Source organism: Lichenostomus cassidix, chromosome 11 (assembly GCF_008360975.1).
Source record: "Lichenostomus cassidix isolate B80296 chromosome 11, HeHo_3.0, whole genome shotgun sequence".
NCBI classification, from domain to species: Eukaryota; Metazoa; Chordata; class Aves; order Passeriformes; family Meliphagidae; genus Lichenostomus; species Lichenostomus cassidix.
The window spans coordinates 7,443,707-7,465,089 of NC_139492.1; the positions used below are offsets into that span (position 1 = coordinate 7,443,707).

The window sequence follows — 21,383 nt, forward strand, 5'->3', positions numbered from 1 at the left end:
CATGATTTGCTGGTCCCAGCAGGAGGAGCAGGGCGATGGCAGTCCCTATGTCACCACCACCAAGGGATCATGCAATGGCCGCAGCAGGGCTGTCACTTGCCACCCATGGCTAGAGTGAAGACACAAAATTTGGACACTACACCCATTTGTTAGAGGAAAAACCAAGGAATCCTCAGATCAAGGCTCTTCCATCTCTGCAGGAGTGGGGCTTCTTGGGGGATGAAAATGATGCTCAGCCCAAAAAACGTTTCTCACCCTAGCTCCCCTTGCTGCTCACCAGCTTGTGGTGGGATTTTCTTTTCCCAAGTTTTCCTAAATGGCAGAGAAGTTTCCAGGCCCAAACAAAACAGCCACACATGGGGTTTGTCACCAGCTCCTGTGCAGCCTGCCCAGGGGAAGCGTTGCCATGGCTACAGGGAAAAAAAAAATTCAGATCTAGCAAGAAGGCTGAGCCGATGGAAGTGCTTAATTAAAGATGAGAAGGCATCAGGGAAGTTCAGATGTGCGCAGAGCAGGGACCCAGTTGGCACCAGACAGCTGCTGGGAGTTATCTGAGGCACTGCCCATCCTGCCGGGTGCTGGTGCCTTTTAGTTTTGTCTTTTGGCTAGGAGAACAGGGGGTGTGAGGTGCTCCCTCTGAATGGCAGGGGACACAGCCTTGGGAACTGGAGGAGCTCAGTGCAGTGGGGATGGAGCCAAGCCTGGCTCTAATGCTGTGGGAAGCTGAGGCAGGGCAGGATGCAGGACCTCAGGCATGGGAAGAGATGCTGTGCCAGCATCCCATGAGGAGAACCACACTGGGACATGGAGCAGGGCGATGGCCTTCTCCTCCTCCCTGCTGCACAACGCAGCCTTCAGGCATACACGGGACACTGAAGGGTGTCCTGGGTATTCCATTCACATTTCCTGTGGTTTGGCACAGAAATTAGTCCCAAAAATCTTCTATTTTCCATTATTGCAGTACAATTTTCCCCAGTAGAGCCCATTGCTTTACTGTCCCACTCCCTCCAGAGCAGATTTTTCCTGGGGGCTGAGAGGGGACTTTCACTTCTTCTGCAGGGCTGGGTTTAGGGATGTGTCGCCAGCTGTGCCCAGGCTGGAGAAAGAAGGGGCACAGGGACCAACACTGTTCCATCATCTGCTCCACAGGGAGCAGAGCCCCAGCCCAATGCAGAGATGGATCTCGATCACCAGGGCCTGGGAGCAATATTTGGGCTTCAGATGCGCTCCCTCCCTTCTCTGTGGAAATCCTTCCCCAAGCTGCCTCTGTGAAGCAGCTGGCAGAGCAAGAAGCTCTTGTTGCTGCAGTAAGGGATTTGTTAAGATTGAGAAAGACTTCTAGAGAGGGCTGTGAAGCTCCAGGAAAGGAAAGCAAGTGGTAGTTGTGCTGCTGTTTGAAGCCATCTCCTACATGGGTGTCCAGGAATCGGGGACGTCTCTTCTACTGGAGAAAAGGCTGGATAGCTCCTCCCAGCCTTCACTCCTGTCCCACCACCTAAACTGGATATTAGGAAAACATTCTTCACCCAGAGGGTGGTTGAGCACTTGAACAGGCTCCCCAGAGAAGTGAAGCACCAACCCTGAGAGAATTTAGGAAGCATTTGGACAGTGCTCTCAGGCACATGATGGGGTTTTTGGGATGTCCTGTGCAGGGCCAGGAGTTGGGCTTGATGATCCTTGTGGGTCCAACTCAGGACAGTCTATGATTCAATCTGAACATGACGTCAGATTTTGGAAATAACAGACAATCATGCTGCTTTACAGAGCCAGGACTTAATTCAGCAATGCACTGAGATCAGCCCATGCCGTGACCCACATTGCTCCCTCCTGCTCTGCACATTCAGCACAGCAGGGGAGAGTTTAGTTCTTTCCTGCAAATGAAATCCTTGCAGTGGAGACCTAAAGCTTTTGGAAGAAAACCCGAACAACAGACCACTATAGCAGAATCCCCTTAATTGAACTGCAGGTTTTCAGTAAAGAGAAACATCTAAGGGAATTTTGATAACTTGAAGGCAAGGCACATGCTCGCTGCTGAGACAGATAGCAGAGGTTTTTAAAAGCTTTCTGATTTACTTTTATATAGGAAAGAATGCAAAAGGCAAACCTCATGAAAAAAAAATGTGGGAAACCGAGGCTTGCAAAGGAAACAGGATGAATCACACCATCAGATTTTTTGGGTCACAGGGTTGTTTCTCAGATAACAGCAGAAATCTCTGCTTAAACACTCATGATATGGTCCAGCCAAGGGCTGTGGCAGAGGTTTCTCCTCTTGGCCTCAGACTTTTATGTGAATCCCACATGAAGGCATCAATATAACACCTCCATCTTCTCAAGGGGACTGGAAACAGCAGGACCCTGTGAGCTGGAAAGTTTTCTCTGGACTGATGAGAAAGGAAAAGGCTGGCACAGAGGATGGGGCAGACTGGCTCATGAATCCATGGCTGGGAGTGAGTAAAGGAGCCATGCCAGCTCTGCCCTGCACTGACACAGGTGCTCCAGGTGTCCCTTTGCCATGGGTACAGCCACATGGACAGCCCTTCTGCTGGCATTCCCTAACCAGGCAGCACCTCCTTCCTTTATAACCAATGGCATTGGCACAGAAAACATAAACAGTTTTCAGGATCACAGCAGGTTTTATTCCCTCACAGTTCCTTCCCCACACATCTTATCCATCTTCCATCACTGTATTTCAGACTTTTGAAATTCATCAGCAGTAAAAAACCCCAAAATTGTATTACAAGTATCTCCAAAGCCAGCTGACCTCACTCTGTTAATTTTTGTATTTCCCCATTCGCCTGCAAATGAATATGATCTTTTCCAAAGTTTCCAGGGCATCTTCCTCTTATCACTGACAGGGACAAAAATCCGGATGTTCATGCACAATTTGGCCCATCCAAGCCAACTCTGGACAGCTGAAAGAAGAGCCCCAAACTGTTTTAAGGCTCAGATGCAATTAGGATTTTTTTTTTTTTAACAGACACAATTTGCTGAAGACTGAGCTGCACGGTGATTTTCAGATTCAATTTTAAGTTGCATTTCAGCTGTATTCAGACACAAGAGCACAGTATCTGCCTCCGGTGCAGCTGGAGAGAGCAGACCTGGCCTGCTGAAAGCAGGTGCTGCTGCTGCCAAGCTCCTCATCATCTCAAACCCTGCCTGAGAAGTACCAGCACAAAAGCAAGGGTTTTTTGGATGCTTCCCTTCACATCCCAGCCCAGCCTGACTCTGATTAATTAATGGAGTCTGTTGAAATCCCAGCCTTAGCTACTCTGGCTGCTGCTAGCTACAGCGAGCTGCACAGCTGCCTTCCACTCCCACTTGAGAGACTTTGTATTTACCAAGTATTAATTAGACGAATGTGAAGCACCATTTTCTAGGCAGGGGAAATTATCTGCTCTCTCCCTGCCCTGTAACAAGCCCATACTGGGACAAGAGTGAAAAGAGAGCAGGTAGAAGTGGTTCCTTCTTGCTCTGCACATCTGCCACTTCGCATATTTCCCTGCTTGTGCTGCCCCCCTTGACAAGCACTTCACTCCTGCTTGATCTGAAAAGGCAACAGCATTCTGGAAGATGGAGCTGGAGCCTCTTTCCCTTTGCAGATTACCACCAGAGCTGCTCCCACAGACTGTCCTGACAGTCAGACCCACCAAAGGGGAAGAGCTGCTGTCTCCAAGGGCCTCTCCAAGTGCCAGGAGCTGCTGACTCTGCCAGCAAAGCACAAGCAATGAATCCTCCCCCTCCACAAGTCCTCCAGACCGGGCTGGGCAGATATTTATCAGGGCTAACCACAGGTAACCCTCCCCAGGAGGAGACAAGGGGGACACCCCAAGATCTCCCCTATACCTGAAGTGCTGCTGTTTAATGGCAAACATTCACAGCACAACTGTTCCTCCTGGTGGCAACATCTGCACCATGGATACTGCAGTTGACACCAGTAATTGCAGCATGAAAGGCTTCAAGCAAATACCCATCCGGAAAAAAATGGAAAAAATGTCATGGAAGGCTGAAGGCTGTGACGGAGGGCGAGCGTCAGTGGTAAACAACTGATCAGCTAAATTTAGGAAGGCAGGTTGGGAGCTCTCCATGACCAGTTGGGTGTCTTCAGTTCAGACCACTGAGTCAACTAAAAACATTCAGCTATGACAGTGATGGGCTTTATAAAGAACTACAAGATAAATGAAGGGAAAAAGGTTATCTAATAATTACAGCCACTGTTTCACATCCAGCTGCATCCACAGCTCAGCTTGACCTTTGAGGAACAATGAATAATGCACCATTCTGGTGAATGTTCCCCCTTTCTTGACAGACCATCAGCACTCTGGTAAGGGAGAACCTCTCCTGTTTGTCCTTTACTCACTGCTTGGTTCAATTTCTCTATGCAAGAGGACCAGGAAAGTCCCAGAAAAAGACCATATCTGTTTCAAAATATTTCCACTGTAACTTCACTTCACTAAATTCCACAAACCATTAGTGCTCCAACGTCTGCTGCAGGGACAGCAGCAAAGCCCATGTGAAACATGGGATCAAACTGATTTCTCTGTCTTGGGACACCAACAGGAAAACAGCCTCCAGTGCTCAAGCAACTGACCTCCAAGACATCCAGAAACTGATCAAAACCAGGCAGAGATGGACCTGGATTCTGTTTCCAGATTGGCAATGTTTAGATGGTTCACAGATAAGCCATGCCTTGTACTGAGCTGAATTTTCATGCCCTGTTAAATTGGGCAATGAATCAGAATGGAGAGGTGTGAGGGGTGCTGAGGATGTGCTGCATTGTAGCAAACAGCTACTGAGCTCTGCAGCTGGTCCTGAGGAGCCAAGGATGAGCAAAGAGGGCTTTTTGGGATATCTTCTGGGAGGGGAAGGTCACACAACCCCATGGGAATGCAGTGGTTTTCCAAGCTGTAAAATCAATTGCAATATTCCTGCTCTGCACCATTGCTTGCCCCAAGCAGATCTCATCTTTAGCCTGGCCCGTTTCATGTAGCCAAAACTCAGTCTTTTTGTGGACTTCCACTAGCTTCAGACCAGGCCCTACCAAAGCAGGCACCAAGCCCCACAACCAACTCTTGACCTGGCTCATGTGCAGTGGGGGAGCAGAGACTTGAGGCAGGAAAGTGCCCAGGAGAGACAGCTGGAGGCCACAGTACCGAGGGGCTCTGCTGACATTGGGATTTGGGAATGTGCCAGAGTGTTTAAGCGCCAACAAGCTGGTTTTTGGTCACTGGCTACTAACAAGGGGATCATTCTGGCAAAATTCAAAGCAAACCTCTGTACCTGATCAGATAAAGCACAAAGATCAAAAGGACTACTCAAAATCAGGAGAGAAGGGTACAGTCCCACCAACAGCTCTCCCCCAACACGTGGTAGTGTTCACACATGTTATGATATGAAGGATAAATGGCTGGAGATCATGAAGAGTTTGTGCTTTCCCCCAGCTTCCCAAAGAGATGTATGACCAGTTTCTGCAGGGCTTCAGCCCGGACCACCGAGATGCGCAGCACTTCCTCGTGGTTGGCTTTCTCTTGGCTGTCGTAGCTCATCACCACTTTGTTGGTGATGAGGGAGATCCCAAGGACTCGGAGGCCACAATGCCTGGCTACGATTACCTCTGGGACAGTGCTCATGCCTACAGTGGGAGAGGAAAGGACCAGAATGAGTCAAAGTGTGCATCAAAACAAGATCTCTCCAAGGCTGCAAATCACAATCCTACCTCCAAGCACATGTCCTTGTCTCATTCCCCCCAGCTCTTTGTCTGAACTCTGTAATAGTTAAAGGCTGTGATATGTACGAGGCTCAAATAGCTGCAGCTCTATAGTTACAACTCTGCTCAGCACAATAACCTCCTGCATTTGATCCTTGTGCCACAGCTCCCTCCTCAAGATGTGTCAGACTGTTCGCAGACTTGCTAAGGAAGTACTGATTTGCTTTGTCATTTGGTCTTCTCTTCCTTGGCTAAAAAAGCTATCGCAAATAAAAATGGCTTTGAGGGAAGCTGAGCTCCTTTTCTCACACACAACGAGTCTGCAGGTATTAATGAACAGACTTGCACGAGCCAGGGGTCATGAGAAGAATCATAGCTGGAGGAATCATATGGATCACTGCACTCTTGTACACAGTTAGAAAGGTATCCATGATTACCATCCCTAAACAAGACTCATATGGAGGGCTGGTTTGTAGAGAAAAAGCACAGTGAAAATCTTTACAGTGTCAGAATTAGAAGAAAAATACCAGGAAAAGACTTCATTTTTATCGGGCCTCACTCAGTCCTGCTGAAGTGAAGCCATCTGAGCAAGAGAGACTTTGTATTTGGGAAATAAACACAAAGCTGTGCAGGGATCCCTGTCCTGCGCAGCCGTAAGCACAGGGACTTTCTGCAGATCCATCCCAGGAGCTGCACTAAGCCACTGCAGAATGAAGCAGAAATACACAGAGCTCATTCCTCCAGCCCCAGGAGACTAAAGAGAGTCAAAGACTGAAGCAAGTCAGCCTTGAGCAGAATTAACTGTTCAATCCACGTGCCCAACCCAGCCTGGCAGCTCACCCACAGCATCAGCTCCCAGCGCCTGCAGCAGGCGGCACTCGGCGATGGTCTCGTAGCAGGGCCCAGCCAGCAGGCAGTACACTCCTTCCCTGGTGAAGCTCAGGAATCCCAGCTCCTGTGCACTCTCCATTGCCAGGCCCAGCAGATCTTGTTCATAAGCATCTGACATGCAGGGAAACCTCACCCCAAACCTGCAAGGCAGTAAAGGACACAGCCATGTGATACTGCTACTGCTCCCTCTGTCAGAGTCCAGGGATGCTCACTCTTTGGAGGAAAGGGAAATGTTAAGGGCAGACCTGCCATGGATGCAATTTCTCTCATTCTGCCCTTATCATAAAGTAATTCTAACATCAATCAGAACAGTTCTGTTGGAAGGGACCTTTAAAGGCTATCTCATCAAAACCCATGCAATGAGCAGGGACATCTTCAGCTACATCAGGCTGAAGATCAGCCCTGTCCCATCTGACCTTGAATGTTTCCAGGAATGGAGCACCTACCATCTCCCTGGGTATAACTTTCCTGGTAGATCTAATTGCCCAAGACTGTCAGCACACAGAAGTTATGGCTGTTGGAGGGTCTGGCACTACTTCCCTACTGCAGGAACCATTCTGGCATGATCTTTCAAGGGCTCCTGTCTCTAGGGAGCACTGATGGTCAGTTCTCTCTCTCCCCACTAACTGCCCATGATGACTTTTAAACATTCTCCACCATAGAGCTGCTGCTCTTTGGGCTCCCTGAGGCACAGAGAACCACAGGCTGTCCCTGGGAGGGGTTTGAGCCAGGTCTGATGGAGCACCAGTCCCTACATTTAAGGCCCATCACAGCAGGCAGCTAGTTAACATCTTGGAGCTCCAGGGCCATATTTTAGGTAGCTTTCATCTTTTGCTATAAGACTGGGTCTCTTGCTTTAGGTCTCAAAATAACAGCTCATTCCTGCTCCTAATGGAGTGAATCCTATTCTTGAGGAGAGCAGTAGGTGGCAAGGATTGTTATGCTGCTGCTGAGGAAACCTGGAAAATAAACTCCCAGCCATGTTCACCAACGTGGTTCAGCAGGACTGGACCAGGTCCCTCATTTATGCTATTAAGGCTTCTGCTTGTTTACTTGTTCTTCCAGCTGAATGCTTAGGGCAGTAGGTGGCTTATTTAGTTTTTATAAACACTAAATATTACATAAATAAAAACAAACTTTCCTTTCTGGTCTAAGGTAATAAGTATTCATCACCATGAAAATTGCTTCCCTGTTCTGAAGGATGGCCAGCAATGCAGAAGCCCAATCTCTAATTTATTAAAAAAATATTATTTCCACATCACTTCATTGCCTCTAGTTTTGTTCTGTTGTGCTTAGATAAATCCTTCCTGGTAGCTCAGCTGGACAGGATTTTAGGAGTTTGCTCAGTTAAATCTCTGCAATACTTTGAAACCTGATTCATAAAGACCTTTTGCCCATTTTGATGCCTTGGTCAGCAGTACAAAAGTCACCTCCCAGAGCACTGCAGTCTTCACCAAGAAGCTGCTTTTGGGAGGCAATGAGGCAGCTATGCTGCCTTTGAACGTTGTCCAGATGCAGTTGTTTGATTGGAGTTTCTCCTCCTGCTCCAGAGCAATTATGCAAGTCCAGAGAGCTTTAAACACTCCATGTGGCTTCTCTGCTTTTGATCACTCTTTCCTCCAACCCACGGTAATACCTACAAAAATGTAAAGATGTTCCGCTTCAGATGGGTACTGTCCTCTTGCCATGGAATCGCAGCACAGTGATTATTTCTCCTGAGGCAGCTGCCAGCACCTTTCAGATTCCTTCAGAAGCAAGAGCCAGGTCTGCTGTTAAATTAGGGAGGAACTAACTGAAAACCAGGCAGGCCACTTCACTCTCAGCAGCACTTTCTCTGTGGAAAGATCTGAGAACAATCCGGAAGCCTGCCCTGCAAACACGTCAATTTTTCAAGATGAAGGTACCATCTCAACAACAGATTTAACTTTCAGATTTTATTTTCATCTTATTATCTGAACTCACTCTTCACTCACTAACTACCACCTCCTTCCCCTCCTCCCTTGCCTGTCCTCTGGCTTCACACATCTGGCTTGTACGTGGTTTCTTTCCTGTCAGCTTGTTTAGGAAATAATTCTTACTACTGTTTTCTCCTTATCACAATCCAGCCCCTTTCTTTCCTGCCATAAGGCTTGTGACAGCACTGGATTTTTACTGCTTCCATGCTGACTTTCCTGACATTTGATCTGCTTTCCTTCACGCAGCCTGGATCTCCACTGGATGTGTCCTAATACTCTTTTTAATGCCATTTGAAAGCCAAAGTGCTTTTTTTGGGAAACACTGGTTCCTCTGGCATGTCCCTTCTCAGTGCTGTGACCTTGTCTATCCTGGTTGCCTTCCACCTTACCAGTCTGATGGTGTCCTGGTAGGATTTTAGGATCGTAAATTAATGTTGGAAGGGGACCTCGAGGTCATCTAGGTCCCTTCTCAAGGCAAATCCTGTTCAAAGCAGATCCAAGTTGGTGGCAACTGCAGTCCAGGGGTGAGGATATATTAGAAGCCCCTCTCTGCACTGTCCATAAGGTAAAGATTCTGCTACACAGCCACTACAGGAAGCCTGATTTCCCAGCTCAGCCAGCAGCAGGTCACTCTTGAAGATATAGGGGTCTCTGAAGAAGCTGCCAAGACAACCACCTCTCATCAGAGCGATGCCTTCAGAGAATACATGCTGTTAACAAAGGCAACCCAGCTTAATCACCTGGATACAAGAGTTGTTACGGGAAGATTTAGAGGTTTCATCTCTGCTCTGCCCTCCACTTACTGCTTGGCCTCTGTTGTACCCATTCCATCACACCAGAAATGGCTGTTGATAAACCCAGGCTGGAGACAGCACAGTTCACTGATTGCTCAATTAAGAGGAAGCAGCAGAGAGAGGGGCTGACAAGAAGAGGAGCAGTAGGTGTCTTTAGCAGATGGTAGGCTGGTCATGTCAGGAGAAGGATCAGAAGTCTACTTGTCTAAAACAAAACCTTTGGGGGGTTTGTGTGCAGACTCCTTGTAGGCTTGTAAGAATAAGCAACAGTCAAGGGAAGGCAGTGCAGGTGGCACAGCACACACAGCTATTGCTGTGACTCTTCCTTTGTGGATACCTGGAGCCAAACTCTACTTATCAGTACATATTTGTCAGTAGGCACACCTGGCAGTCCCAGCCCATGGCTGGAGGTAGAAATGATTAATTGGTAACATGGGGCTGATGCCTTCTTACCTCTCATCATTTGGTCCACGCAGGGGATTCTGCCCTCCCAAGCCAAACAAGCTGATGTGATCTCGTATGAACATGATGTCCCCCACTTGGAAGTGGGGATTCAGTCCTCCAGCAGCATTTGTGACAATCAAGATCTCCACCCCCAGGAGGAAGAAGACCCTGATGGGAAATGTGGCCTACAAGAACCAAAGGCATATGTGCAATGAGTATCACAGTCAGTGGACATCTACTGCTGCTACATTTGTAATATCACAATTTGTGGATGCAAAGAAGAGTCTATATATGGAGACAAAACAACTTTCTCTAGTTATAAACATTCCTCAAATTTTAATAGAATGTTAACATTCTTAAAACAAATAGAAACATAATCTTGTAATGAATGCCATTAAAATCCAAGCCCACATTTCCTACAGTTGCACTAAGGTCAAATAAAGGTGGTACAGGAAGAACGTGCAGATAGTTTTTGCTCACTGCCAAGGTCTTGCAGAGATCAAACCACTGTGCTGATTGAAGTAACTACTTATGCACATGGACTTGGAGAGCAATCCAAAGTTAAGGAACAATTGGGAGCTGGAAAAAAAAAATTTAAGAAGTTTGATTTTGAGGAGCCATGAAGGAATTTGGATGATACCTGCTATCGATCAAATGCTACTGTGTGCAAAAAAATTCCTAACTATGGACAACACATCTTGTTAAAATTAGTTGATTTTAATAGAAAAACATGTCTTGATAAAGCTAGTTTTGTATTGAGTGATTTTAAAATGGTTGCTTTTCTATAAGAAGTTGAGTGGTGCCAAATATTACAGTTTATATCCAAATGCAAACAACCTCAGCTACAAGGAAAATCTCAAAATTTTCCAAATTAAAAAAAAGCATAAGCCAATAAATAAACATTATTTGTATTTCCTAACAGAAATGTACACATGTGCATGGTAGGTAACTTAAATACAAATCTCCACACATTCCAGTATGTTAGATAGGAGGGTATAGCAAATTGCAGTTTTTTCTAGGAGCTTTTTTCTGGGAGCTTTTTCTAGGGAAAAAAAAAAGCTGTAAACTATACAAATGCAAAAGAAGATTAAAATAGATTATTCTTATAAAAGTTTTCTGGTTGCTGATTTAAATAATGATTAAACTGACCAAGCTAAAGCATATAAATTAATCTGCCTTATATGATAAACTATTTCCCCCTGTGAGTCTAGCAGGATTAGCCAATTTGTGTGGCTGTGCAGCATCACCTTCACCCAGCAGAAACCAACCACCTCTCAGTTTGAACTCCCAATTTCATTTTTTGGGGACAAATCTGAAATCTAAGAAAGACTCATTTCAAGAGCATTGGAAGTTCATTACAAGAGCTAACATCCTGCTGCCAGATAGCAAGGCAAGCAGTCACTTCTGCAGCTTTTACAGCACATCTCCCCTACGTGAATGTTTTCCTCAAGGAGAACTCACCGTGCTGAAAGAGTAGCCTTCATACGAGTGGAAACGTCCCTGCATGCACACGCAGGGCTGTCCATTCAGCTCCCCAAACACCAATCTGCCAACATGCCCTGCCACTGGAAATTAACAGAGTGTCACTTTAGTTACAGGTCTCAAGGACTTTGACTTTAGAGGGATCTGTAAACTGATTATTTTACTTTACAGCAGGGCCAAGCACTGCAAAAGCAGGAGCTGGAAGTCAAATAAATGAACACATATTTCTGTGCTATGATACATATGGTTTCTTACTGTGAGCATGGATTTCACCAGTGAGGAGCTAGTTTGCAGACTTGAGTAGACTTCAGAGATCCCTGTGTTAGGCTCTGCTGCAGGCTGCAGTGGGTGTGGCACCAATGCCCTGGGCTGTGCTCACCTGTGCTCCGTGGGAAGTGAGGGATGTCCTCATACAGGAAGACTGTCTTGTTATCCAACACATCAGCCAGACCTCCCAGCCCAGACCCACAGATGATGGCGATCCTGGGCCGCTGGGCAGTGCGAGCGCGCAACCAATCTGCCGTTTCCTTATACACCTCGTAGCTATTTCTGCAGGAGGAGAACAGGTCAGTGAGACTATCAGCCCATTCAAAGAACAAGCTTCAAAGGATAAAAGTCCTTAAAAAGGTGCAGAGGAAAAGAAATTTCATTAAGACTATAATAATAGAAGCTTCACTGCTATTATTGAAGATGTATCGCTTTTAATCTCATGTATTTTACCCTTGACTACGGGGAAATAATTTGAATCCCCTTGGCTGGTTTCATTCTGTAGATGAAGAATGGCTAATGATATCTAGATCACAGAAATGTCACAAGGCATAAGCACTCCTGCTTCTGATGGGCTCTGGTCTCTCCCAAGTTACTGAAGGAAGGCATTTGCACAGTTAGACTGAGAAATTGCCACCTATATGAGTGTGCATGGGGATGTCCAACCTGTGATGGGGAAATCCAAGCACACAGAGCTCTGAAGGCACCTGAACAACCCAGCTGGAATGCTGTGCTGTTGAAGGAGTAGACACTGTCATCTGCTGGAGGTAAACTTCTGAGACATGGGTCAAGCATCATCCACAGAGATGGAGAAGCCAATCTCTGTAAGTGTTGAGTGCCATCAGCTCCCACTGCTTCCTTCCAGGGCTGGCACCACATGTCAAACACCCACCTTCTCGATACCTCGTGTCTTCAGTACCAAAGGATAAACATGGAGATCTTACTCAGCCTCTTCTCTCCCACAGAGTGAGCATGGGATCACACCTGCAGTCTAGACCTAGGCAAGAGGCCCAATGACATCAGTCTCCATCAAAACAAGTGAAAACCAGGAATTTGGGCTCCAGAGCTTATGCTGCCTGATTCAAGAGGGGGACTCGGCAAATACCTTGGTTAAAAAGTCTTATCCGGCAGGGAGCCCCATTGCCTGAAGGTGGGATAAAAGTTGGCATTACAGTGCCTGTTGTGTATCTCTCTCACGGGAAGGGAGAAGAGTTCAACTTTTAACCTATTAGCCTGGTATTCAGATGCTTTAAGCACAGTTTTGAAACACAATCAATAGCAAAATAATCCCATAATCCTGTTTCCAATAGGACAATGCTGATACTTTCTGAAAGTCAATATCAAGGTTGATTGGAAACCCTCTTCAAAAGCAGGGGTACTAATAGCAGTTCTTGGTAGCAACTCAATAGGTGCCATTGATGAGTAGAATTAATGATTGTACATGGTAGGGGACTGGGTCCTGGACAGAACCAACACAGGCAGGGGCAGTGGTTCTCTGTATGAAAAGTTGATCTGATTGTTGAAAGGTGAGAAAATCAGACACTGTGAGGCTGCAGGTGAGGATTGGAGATGGTGATAAGCAGTCACTGTCTATTCAGGAATGTTTCTTTTAGTTGTTTGGTTTTTTTAATCAAGTCTTGTGTTTCTAGAGGTGTACACCTTAGTAATGCTGTGATGCTGCTCTCTGCAGCCTTAGAGGACAGACAGAAAAGCTTTCAAGGTGGTGCTCCTCACTCCAGGAGGTCTCAGGCCACTAAGAGGATTTGACTGTCCATGTACAACTGGTTCCTCCAACTGAAGTACCAGACTCTGAAACAAAGTTTCTCAATTCTAGGATTTTTTCTTTATACTGACAGGCTCAGTAGTTATTGCACAGGTGTTTTCTGTGAGTTTTTAATGTCTTAGGTGTCTAGCTACTACTGTAAATCCCGTCCAGTGTATGATACATCAAACTTATGGTCCTAGTTACAAACTGTAAAGTAAAAAATACCCAAAAATGTCATAAACCTGCAATCCAATGGGAAGAAAAAACTCCCATATGCATGGATTAAAATGAAGAGTAATACTTAGCTGAAGTGCTTTTCAAAGGAAAAGTTTGGAAATGAGAGAGTTTATTTACCATTGCATACTGAATTTTCTAAGTGTATCATGAGCTCCTGAAATAAGCAGGAGCTGTGAAAGTGACATTAATAAAGCCTACACTTGACTATGTTATCACTTGCTCCCAGACAAAAGCTTTAAAAGTGCTTTACATACATTAATGAACAATTCCCCCCAATTTCTCTGTTGAATAACTGTAAACCTTGTTTAGAAATTCAAGGGAACCAAGAGAATTTATATGTAATACCCAAGCTTTTGACATACCTGTGGCAGGCATGAAAAAAGAACAACGTCACCAGTACTTTTCCTTGTGACCATAATACCCCTTGTTTCAGTATTCCTTTTTAAAAAGGTGCATACACATTTGCAAAATACCATTAAAGAATGGATATTATTCCTATAGCCTCAGAAATTTTAGGAATGTGGGATGGATCAATGTCTGCTGAAGATATCAGGACTGACTGAGCTGTGCCAAGTTACACTGAATTTCTTTCCTTTTCAACAGAAAATACTTCTTAACTGAAGAAGTAAATCTCCAGTGCTGCATATGTTTCTTTGCCTGAAAGGAGTTTCAGCAAGTGCACAGGGGCCTGGCAGAGCCCTGTCCATCCCAAAGGCTTTGGGCACATCAGAGCTGTCCCCAGTGCTGAGGGCACAGCGATGCCAAAATTAATCTGCTTGCAGTATTTAGCTTTCAGAAACCTTCCGGATGACATCAAACGGACTGGCAAGCACTGATAAATTCTGAATGCAAGGGAGATACCTGCTCAGCAGGAGCAAAGGGGGAGTTTGACCTGTGGGTCACCAAACAGAGTGTTCAGCCTGAAACTCCATGAGCACAAGGCCTGTGCAAGCTTTTTGACAGCTTGAATTAATACATGTAGCACAAAGGCCCCTCTAGCTGCTCTAACAATGCACACCTAATAATAGTGCTTGGTAGCATCGCTTTGGATTAAATCACAGGATCAGCTGAAAACACAATCCCCTTTATTGTGATTGCTGTCATCCACCGGAGAAACGCATCTGTTGCAAAACACAGGACTGTCACCGGTGACAGATCTTTTATGGCATGAGAAAGAACCACCCTTATTGTGCTTCTAGGTTGGCTGAAAGAAAATCCGTGTAAAAAACCAAACATATCCCAATAAACAGCTAAAGCATTATGTTTGGGAGCACATGGCCACACGTATTCACAGTCTCTGCCTCTCCTGGCCCATAACCTCTCCCAAGGTCACCCACTCGCTGCCATATTTCATAATACCAGCACCTGTACAGGCAGATGGCCAGATTCCTCTCCAATAATAAGATGTTTACTTCCGAGCAGCCTTCGTCTGACATTTATTGAGTGCCCAGTAGAAAGAAGAGGAAAACAAGGTGAGGAAAAGCGATGTAATTTTGTTAGCCCCATCCAGCTTGGATGTCTGTGCATCCCCTATTTCACAGCACCTTACCTGTCTTCCTCAGCATAGGCCATCCTCCTCCTCTCTGGTTAACCAAAAGAAGGGGATGGTTGCTGGAAATGGAGCTGCAGGGTTTTATTTGACCAAAGGGCAGAGGCCTATTGGACTTGCAGAAGCTGCTGCTGTCTCCGGTGGTGAGTCACGGAGGTGTGTCCCAGCTTCTCTCTGCTGTCCCCTGAGCATCTCTAATCCCCGAGTAGGAGGGGCATGGTCAGGACATCTGCTTTTCTGGCCTCACCCCACATGACACACATGCTCTAGAGCTCTGCAGAAAGCTTACACACATGCACACACAGACTGTAATGCAGATTAAGCCTAGAAATTTCACACGCATGCACACAACTTTTCAGCAGCTGACAAGGGATCTGCCTGGATTTGCACCTCTTGTGTCACCTGGGAACCAGCTGGAGTCACCTGCTCCTGTGCAATTCAAACCCCTGGCAGCGTGCAGACTCTGCCAGATGACCTGTACTACCTACTACTGACACCAGACCTTTCCATATCTCACATCATTATATTCCCATTCTTTCATGGCAACCAGGGGTGATGACCCATTAGCTCCCTTCAGGGCTTTTTATTCATATTTAATTGAATAGATATTCACCTTACCCTTCCCAAAAGGAAATACTGCTTTGAGATACGCTAAACCTCTGTTCAGCTGATTATGGGAGACACAGGAAAGAAGACAGACATCCCACCATCTGCCCCTTTAATTTTAGCCTTGCTGTATATGAAAACAGATATTAAAACAACCTTGTCATATGGATCTGTTTGTGCATCAGTGTTTGATCCCAACAACTGATGTGAACCACATTTTACAGAGCCAGAGATGTTTCCAAGACAATTGAATGCCAAAAAAATTCAAGAAAAGCAGTGATGAGTAGAGACCTTACATGCCCCAGCTGAAAGGCCACATCCACAATATGCATTCACAGCTTAATAGATCCAAAAAGGACCCATGGGGGTAGAATTTATAAATATCCCAAGCAGGGACAAAACCTCAATTAGAACTTGTCAATTCTTAGACAAATCAGCCAGACATTAACAAAAATTTAGAAAACTGGGCAGCACCCATTTCAGGTCTTAGATTTCTTACTTCTTCCATTCCTCTTCCCTTTTTGGTCTTGAAGACCTTGCATCAAACAGATCATTGTTGCCCCAGAAAACTGACTCTGAGAACTTCAAAGTCAAACTAGGTAATAAATGCAGCAAGAAAAAAACTGGGCATTTTTACAGAGAGATATACTTCATGCTGGAAAGCAGAAACCCAGTGTTGGCCTCGATGCCAGCACAGACTGGAACTCTGCAACAACCAGCAAAATTTAAACATCCAGTTCTGTTTTGTTTGTTGAAAAATACAGTTGGCACTGAAGAAACAGAAAATGAATCTGAAGAGAAACCATAATGAGGACCCTTTCTCCTCAAGTCCTTGACCTTCTCCCTTTCTCCCTCCTGTTCACACTTCCATTTCTTCCTTACTTTCTCCTAGAAAGCTTAAAACACCTCTCTTACAGAGACAAGCAGGTGGGGTGCTGTCACTTCAGGACCCAGCAGTACATTGCTGCCCTGGCATTGTGCATCTTGCTCTCAGTTAGCTGGAGGCAGTGGAAAAATCAACATTAAGGATCTAATATTGCTCTATAAATTATTTTTCCTTCTGTGCTCCCTTTCTAACTCTGTTTTTATCATGTTTCCCCCCATTTTTCAGATATGTCTCATTTTTGTCATTTTTGCTCTTGAATTTCTGAATCTTGGTCACCTCTGCCTCTCTACCCCTGTTCTAGGTGTAACCTCCCTTTTTTTCAGCATTGTTTTCCTGTACAAAACACAGCAGACTGAGAGCAGAGATGGTTTTAGGTAGATTTAACTGCTCAAAGAGGGGCCACACTGCATGGCTGTGAGACAGCATGCCAAAGGATTCTGCAAGTCACCATTAACCCAAGCAACACTCACCCAAACCCAGGGACTTAGAGCCACTTCCCAGCTCCCTCAAGTCATTCTGCCTTCTGGAAGCCCAGGCTCCTCTTGCCAGCACTCAGGACTTCTTTGAAACCCATTATTTGCTGCCATTAAATTAAATTACAGAGCAATGTTAGGCCCTTAATGTTGATTTTCCATATAGTTTGTTGGTATCAGTGGAGTTCTGATGCCCCCCAGATATGTTCCCTTCTTCAGACTTAATCTGATTACGTTCATTAATCTGATTCTTTTTTGCAAAGCAGACAAGAGAGATCAGACAGCCTGAGAGCTCTTCCCAATTTGCTCTCATCTAAGACAATCTCCTTCCTAGTTTGGATTTACATGGAAAACAGGATTATCAAAAAGGGGCCATTTTATCTCTCTTTCTGCAGTGTCTGTTATTTAACAGCAACAGAAATTACTTGAGTTTTAACCTGTAATGCCGCATTGGCTGGACAAGCACGAGATAAACGTTCACCCTACTAGCACAAAATTAATTTGTGCACTGGGGGCATTCATGCCAATTAGACTGCAGGGAATACTCCAAATCAGATCTATCTAGAAAAATAAGGTATTGAATAGATTGCATAACGCTGAAAAAAAATTGAGAGTCTTCTGCCCTGAAAGAATCTCAGTCGTCTCTGTCTGTATGTGTCTGCAGCAATTTGTATCTATAATCCTGATTTTACTGCCTTGGCTGTCATTCAAGCCCTGCTTCTGTAGTGAGAGCTTCAACTGCTACAGGATGCAGATACAATCACCTGAAATAATTTTCTAACAATGCTGTATGTTCCTACAGCAATTTCCCTCTAAAGAAAGCGTCGTGAAGTATTTTGCAAGCATTTCATCAAAACATTTAATTAATGCTTTGGGGTAAGTCTCCACTTCCCTGTGTGCTGACATTATCACAGTATCAAATTATCTTGCAGTCTGCTCACAGTTACTGTACATCACTCTTTTGGGAAGGGGAACTGAGCTGCAGAAATATTCACAGGGCGTTTACACAGCGGGGACAACTTGGTCAGCCTAGTTCAGAAGAAAATATCCCCCCCAAACCCCTACAGGCATCACCATGCCCTTAGAGGTGCAGTGCTCACTTACCTGGGGGGGCATTTCTCCTAATTCCCTCATACTTAAAAATGCCACTGTTGTGCTTCAGTGTTTTGGAGGAAGGTGACATGGAAAACTTGAAAAGATTTTGCTTTTCTGCTGAGTACAGAAAGAGCACGCTCCAGGTTTGATTAAAAAAATTACTAAATGCCAAGAATTAATTAGGGTTTTTTAGCAATTTGGAAAGGCTTTGTTTGGAAAACTCATTATTTTCTGTACACTGGCTAGCCTAGACAGCCACTGGAGCGTTACAAGCCACAAGAAAGGTAAATAAAATCAAATTATATACAAGAAAAGTTATTCCCCTACAGATCATTTTAATAACAATCTCTAGCAAGATCTGCCTGGAGTGCTGTGCGTGCTGCTCATTGTACATCAACAGCAAAGAGACCTCTGACCACAGTGAATGCAGCAAAGGGTTGGCCAGGGGAACAGAAAACCAGACGTTCAAAGAGCCTGTCATGGTTAGCTGAACAAAATGAGAGCAAAGCAATGCTTCCATGACAGCCCGAAAATGTTGCCATGGAGGCAGGACAGATACAGAAACTTAAGACAGGCAGCAGGAAGCCGAGGAGATGCGTGTTCAGTTAGGCCAGACGTCAGAAAAAAGCTTCCAGCTGCCCAAAATGTGCAGTCCTGAATAGTCCTCCTGTGACGGCAGTGGGAAAAGGCTTTTAGGGCAGAGATGAGTTAATGTAAAGGGTTTCATGATGTTTACTGGCAGGGAAGCAGCCACAGCACTCACAAACTGTACGCCTGCTCTGTAAAACCTCACCATCTTTATAAGACTCAGGCAGAAAGAGGAAGCAACTTGATGAAACCTGTGAATAAATGATCCCACAGAAATAAAAAAAAAAGCAGAGATTACCTAACACTAGCCAAAACTTCCATCTTCCAGCTCCGGGAGATGTATCAAACAGCAAAGGATAAGACTGGGGTTGTGCCCATGGGAGTTCGTGGAAGCAAAAGCACCTGTGGCAAGGAACTCAGAGAGAAAGGGTATAAAAAAGGATCATTTTGGGATTCAAGGGAGAGTTTTACTTTCTGAAGGGATAGAAAAAGAACAACCAGGGATCAGCAGTACGTCAGGCTTGGAATGAATGGATGGGTTTTTCAATTGGAAGTGCTTTGAGGCAGGCAAAAAATCAGAGAGCTCAGGGGAAGGTGTGGTGGAGGGCTGAAACAATCCTTTAGTGAGGATAAGTGGAAAAGTAATCACAGATCCTGGTGGACTAGAGACTAAAAAAGGCCAGGTACCCCTCTGGCCTACAATAAACACAAATAACTTGAACTAAAAATTATAAGGAATAAGGGAGTAAAGCTTTCAGGTCTGTCACAGAAGAAAACAATTCTCAAGAGAGTTAAATGATACTACACAGCTCTATGTATCACTAAGGATTCTTGACAATAGATGTATTTCCCTATTCAACACAGGTAAATGCAGTTCATATCCTGGCACCACAGCCAGCTGCTGGCCTGGGGCTCCAATATGCTTCTCCATATGAAGAACATGACTTCTCCCTATGAAGGCCACTTAGGCATATCAAAACAATACAGGACCAAAATTTATCGTGCTCTGTGGTCTGGTTTCCTCTTCAATAATTGATAATGCTTTCACACAGTGGAACCTGATGCCATACCTTTCACTTGGTCTCTGGACCATGTCCCCATTTTCCCAAAACCTCCTTTGGAAAAACACTGCTTTCTGGAGGTCAGTAGGTGAACATATTACCACTTGTAGCTGTGGTCTGTCAGGATGTATTTGTGCTGTTCCAACAGGATCAATGCTTCCTCATTATCTTGCTTGTGGTGCAATAATGACACATTATTGAATAGTCCACATGTTTGCCTTTTCATTTCAGTGATTTTTGTTTAAAGCAGTAAAGGTTAGACAATTGTACATCATTTTACTGTCTACATTAGACACTGTTTACTGGAGTTTCCCAACTGACTATCCCTGTAGTAGATAGTGGCTGCAATTCCTCTGGTGATGAAAGTGAAATGCAAATCTGCCTGAATTTGGACTGTAAGCCAGCAGCAGAACAAGAATGACCCTTACAGTTTAGTCCCCAAGGTCATGGAAAACCACTTCATTAAGGGCAACCAGCTGTCCCAGCATCATGCACCACATTGCCATAGATGACAGTGTTCTGATTCAGATACTGCACTGGCAAAATTTAGATACTGTATTAACAATAAATCTAATAATAATCATCCACATAATCACTGTGGATGATTCTCCTCATGTCTGACTGAGAGCCTTCTCATGACTACTCTGCCACATCAATGCTATCACCCCAATTTACAAATATCCTTCACAGTGATAGATAAAACCATGGTGAGATCTGGTGCAAAACTATGTGGTTTTGGGACTGATCTTTAGAAGCAGGATAATTACTTGGTGTCCCATGGAATCTCTGAAGTTTCTTCCATGGCTCAGCATATTTTTACCAGAGGACTTCCTGCATATCCAATATGACTGAAAGAGCTCCCAAACACTCCAATACTCCCCAGCTCCATCACATAGTAGAGTTATACCATATATCTACAAAAGAAAAAAAAAGTTAGGGGCATAAACAAGACTACTTTGTTCTTAATGAGATGTTTAACTTCTTATGTTTAAATGCCCAATATTTCCTTAAAGACAGATGTTTCCATCTGGGGCTGTTGCACACAGGTTATGGTCTGATTGGGAAAATATCAGCTGTTGATCAGCTGATAAAAGTTTAGATTCATAGAAGCAGGACTAATGCAGGAAGAAATTGCTATGTTCTCATTTTAAGTATCGTACATGGATCAAAAAAAACCCCAAACCAACCAACCAACCAACCAACCAACCAACAAAAAAAGAGAATATTTTGCATAAAATAGAAGTGTCTACTCAAATTTCTGCTTTAACTTGAAGAGATTTCAGAAAACATAGGAGGATACTGAAGCTTACAAGCTGAGTTAAAAGTTTAATTTCAGAAAAAGCATCACATTTTTCTTGAGCATGCTATTCAATCACATTTGTTTTAGCTAGGACTCTTGTGCTGTCATGTGCTCAGTGATGAATTGTTCTCTCCTGTGATTTGGAAGAGCCTTATCTTCAGGAGTCCAGGGGAGTGTGACACTGAGAAGCTGCAAGCTACAGTAAAAGCCTGGCAGGGTAGAAATGCAAAGGTCAAGTCTTGCTTACATACCACTTTCCCCTACAAGCTGAATTGTAGCTGTCCTC

At 44.8% G+C, this 21,383-nt stretch overlaps 1 protein-coding gene across 1 annotated transcript; it reads right to left on the minus strand.

Annotated features, from left to right (window-relative positions):
- Window positions 1-2,646: 2,646 nt before the first annotated feature.
- LOC146432198 (purine nucleoside phosphorylase-like) lies at window positions 2,647-15,111 on the minus strand. The gene is made up of 6 exons (XM_085072143.1): window positions 15,089-15,111; window positions 11,650-11,819; window positions 11,250-11,353; window positions 9,798-9,973; window positions 6,545-6,735; window positions 2,647-5,629 (listed from the first exon to the last, which is right to left on the minus strand). The coding sequence occupies exons 1-6, from the start codon at window positions 15,109-15,111 to the stop codon at window positions 5,412-5,414; spliced, it is 882 nt and encodes a 293-aa protein (XP_084928269.1). The 3' UTR covers window positions 2,647-5,411.
- Between the last annotated feature and the right edge of the window lie 6,272 nt (window positions 15,112-21,383).

Coding starts and splice junctions, on each gene's coding strand:
- LOC146432198 (XM_085072143.1), bottom strand. CDS start 15,111: ATGGCCTATGCTGAGGAAGACAG. Junction 11,354..11,649: donor TCACTTCCCACGGAGCACAG/GTGAGCACAGCC, acceptor GTTAATTTCCAG/TGGCAGGGCATGTTGGCAGA. Junction 5,630..6,544: donor GCTGGGAGCTGATGCTGTGG/GTGAGCTGCCAG, acceptor CTCCCACTGTAG/GCATGAGCACTGTCCCAGAG.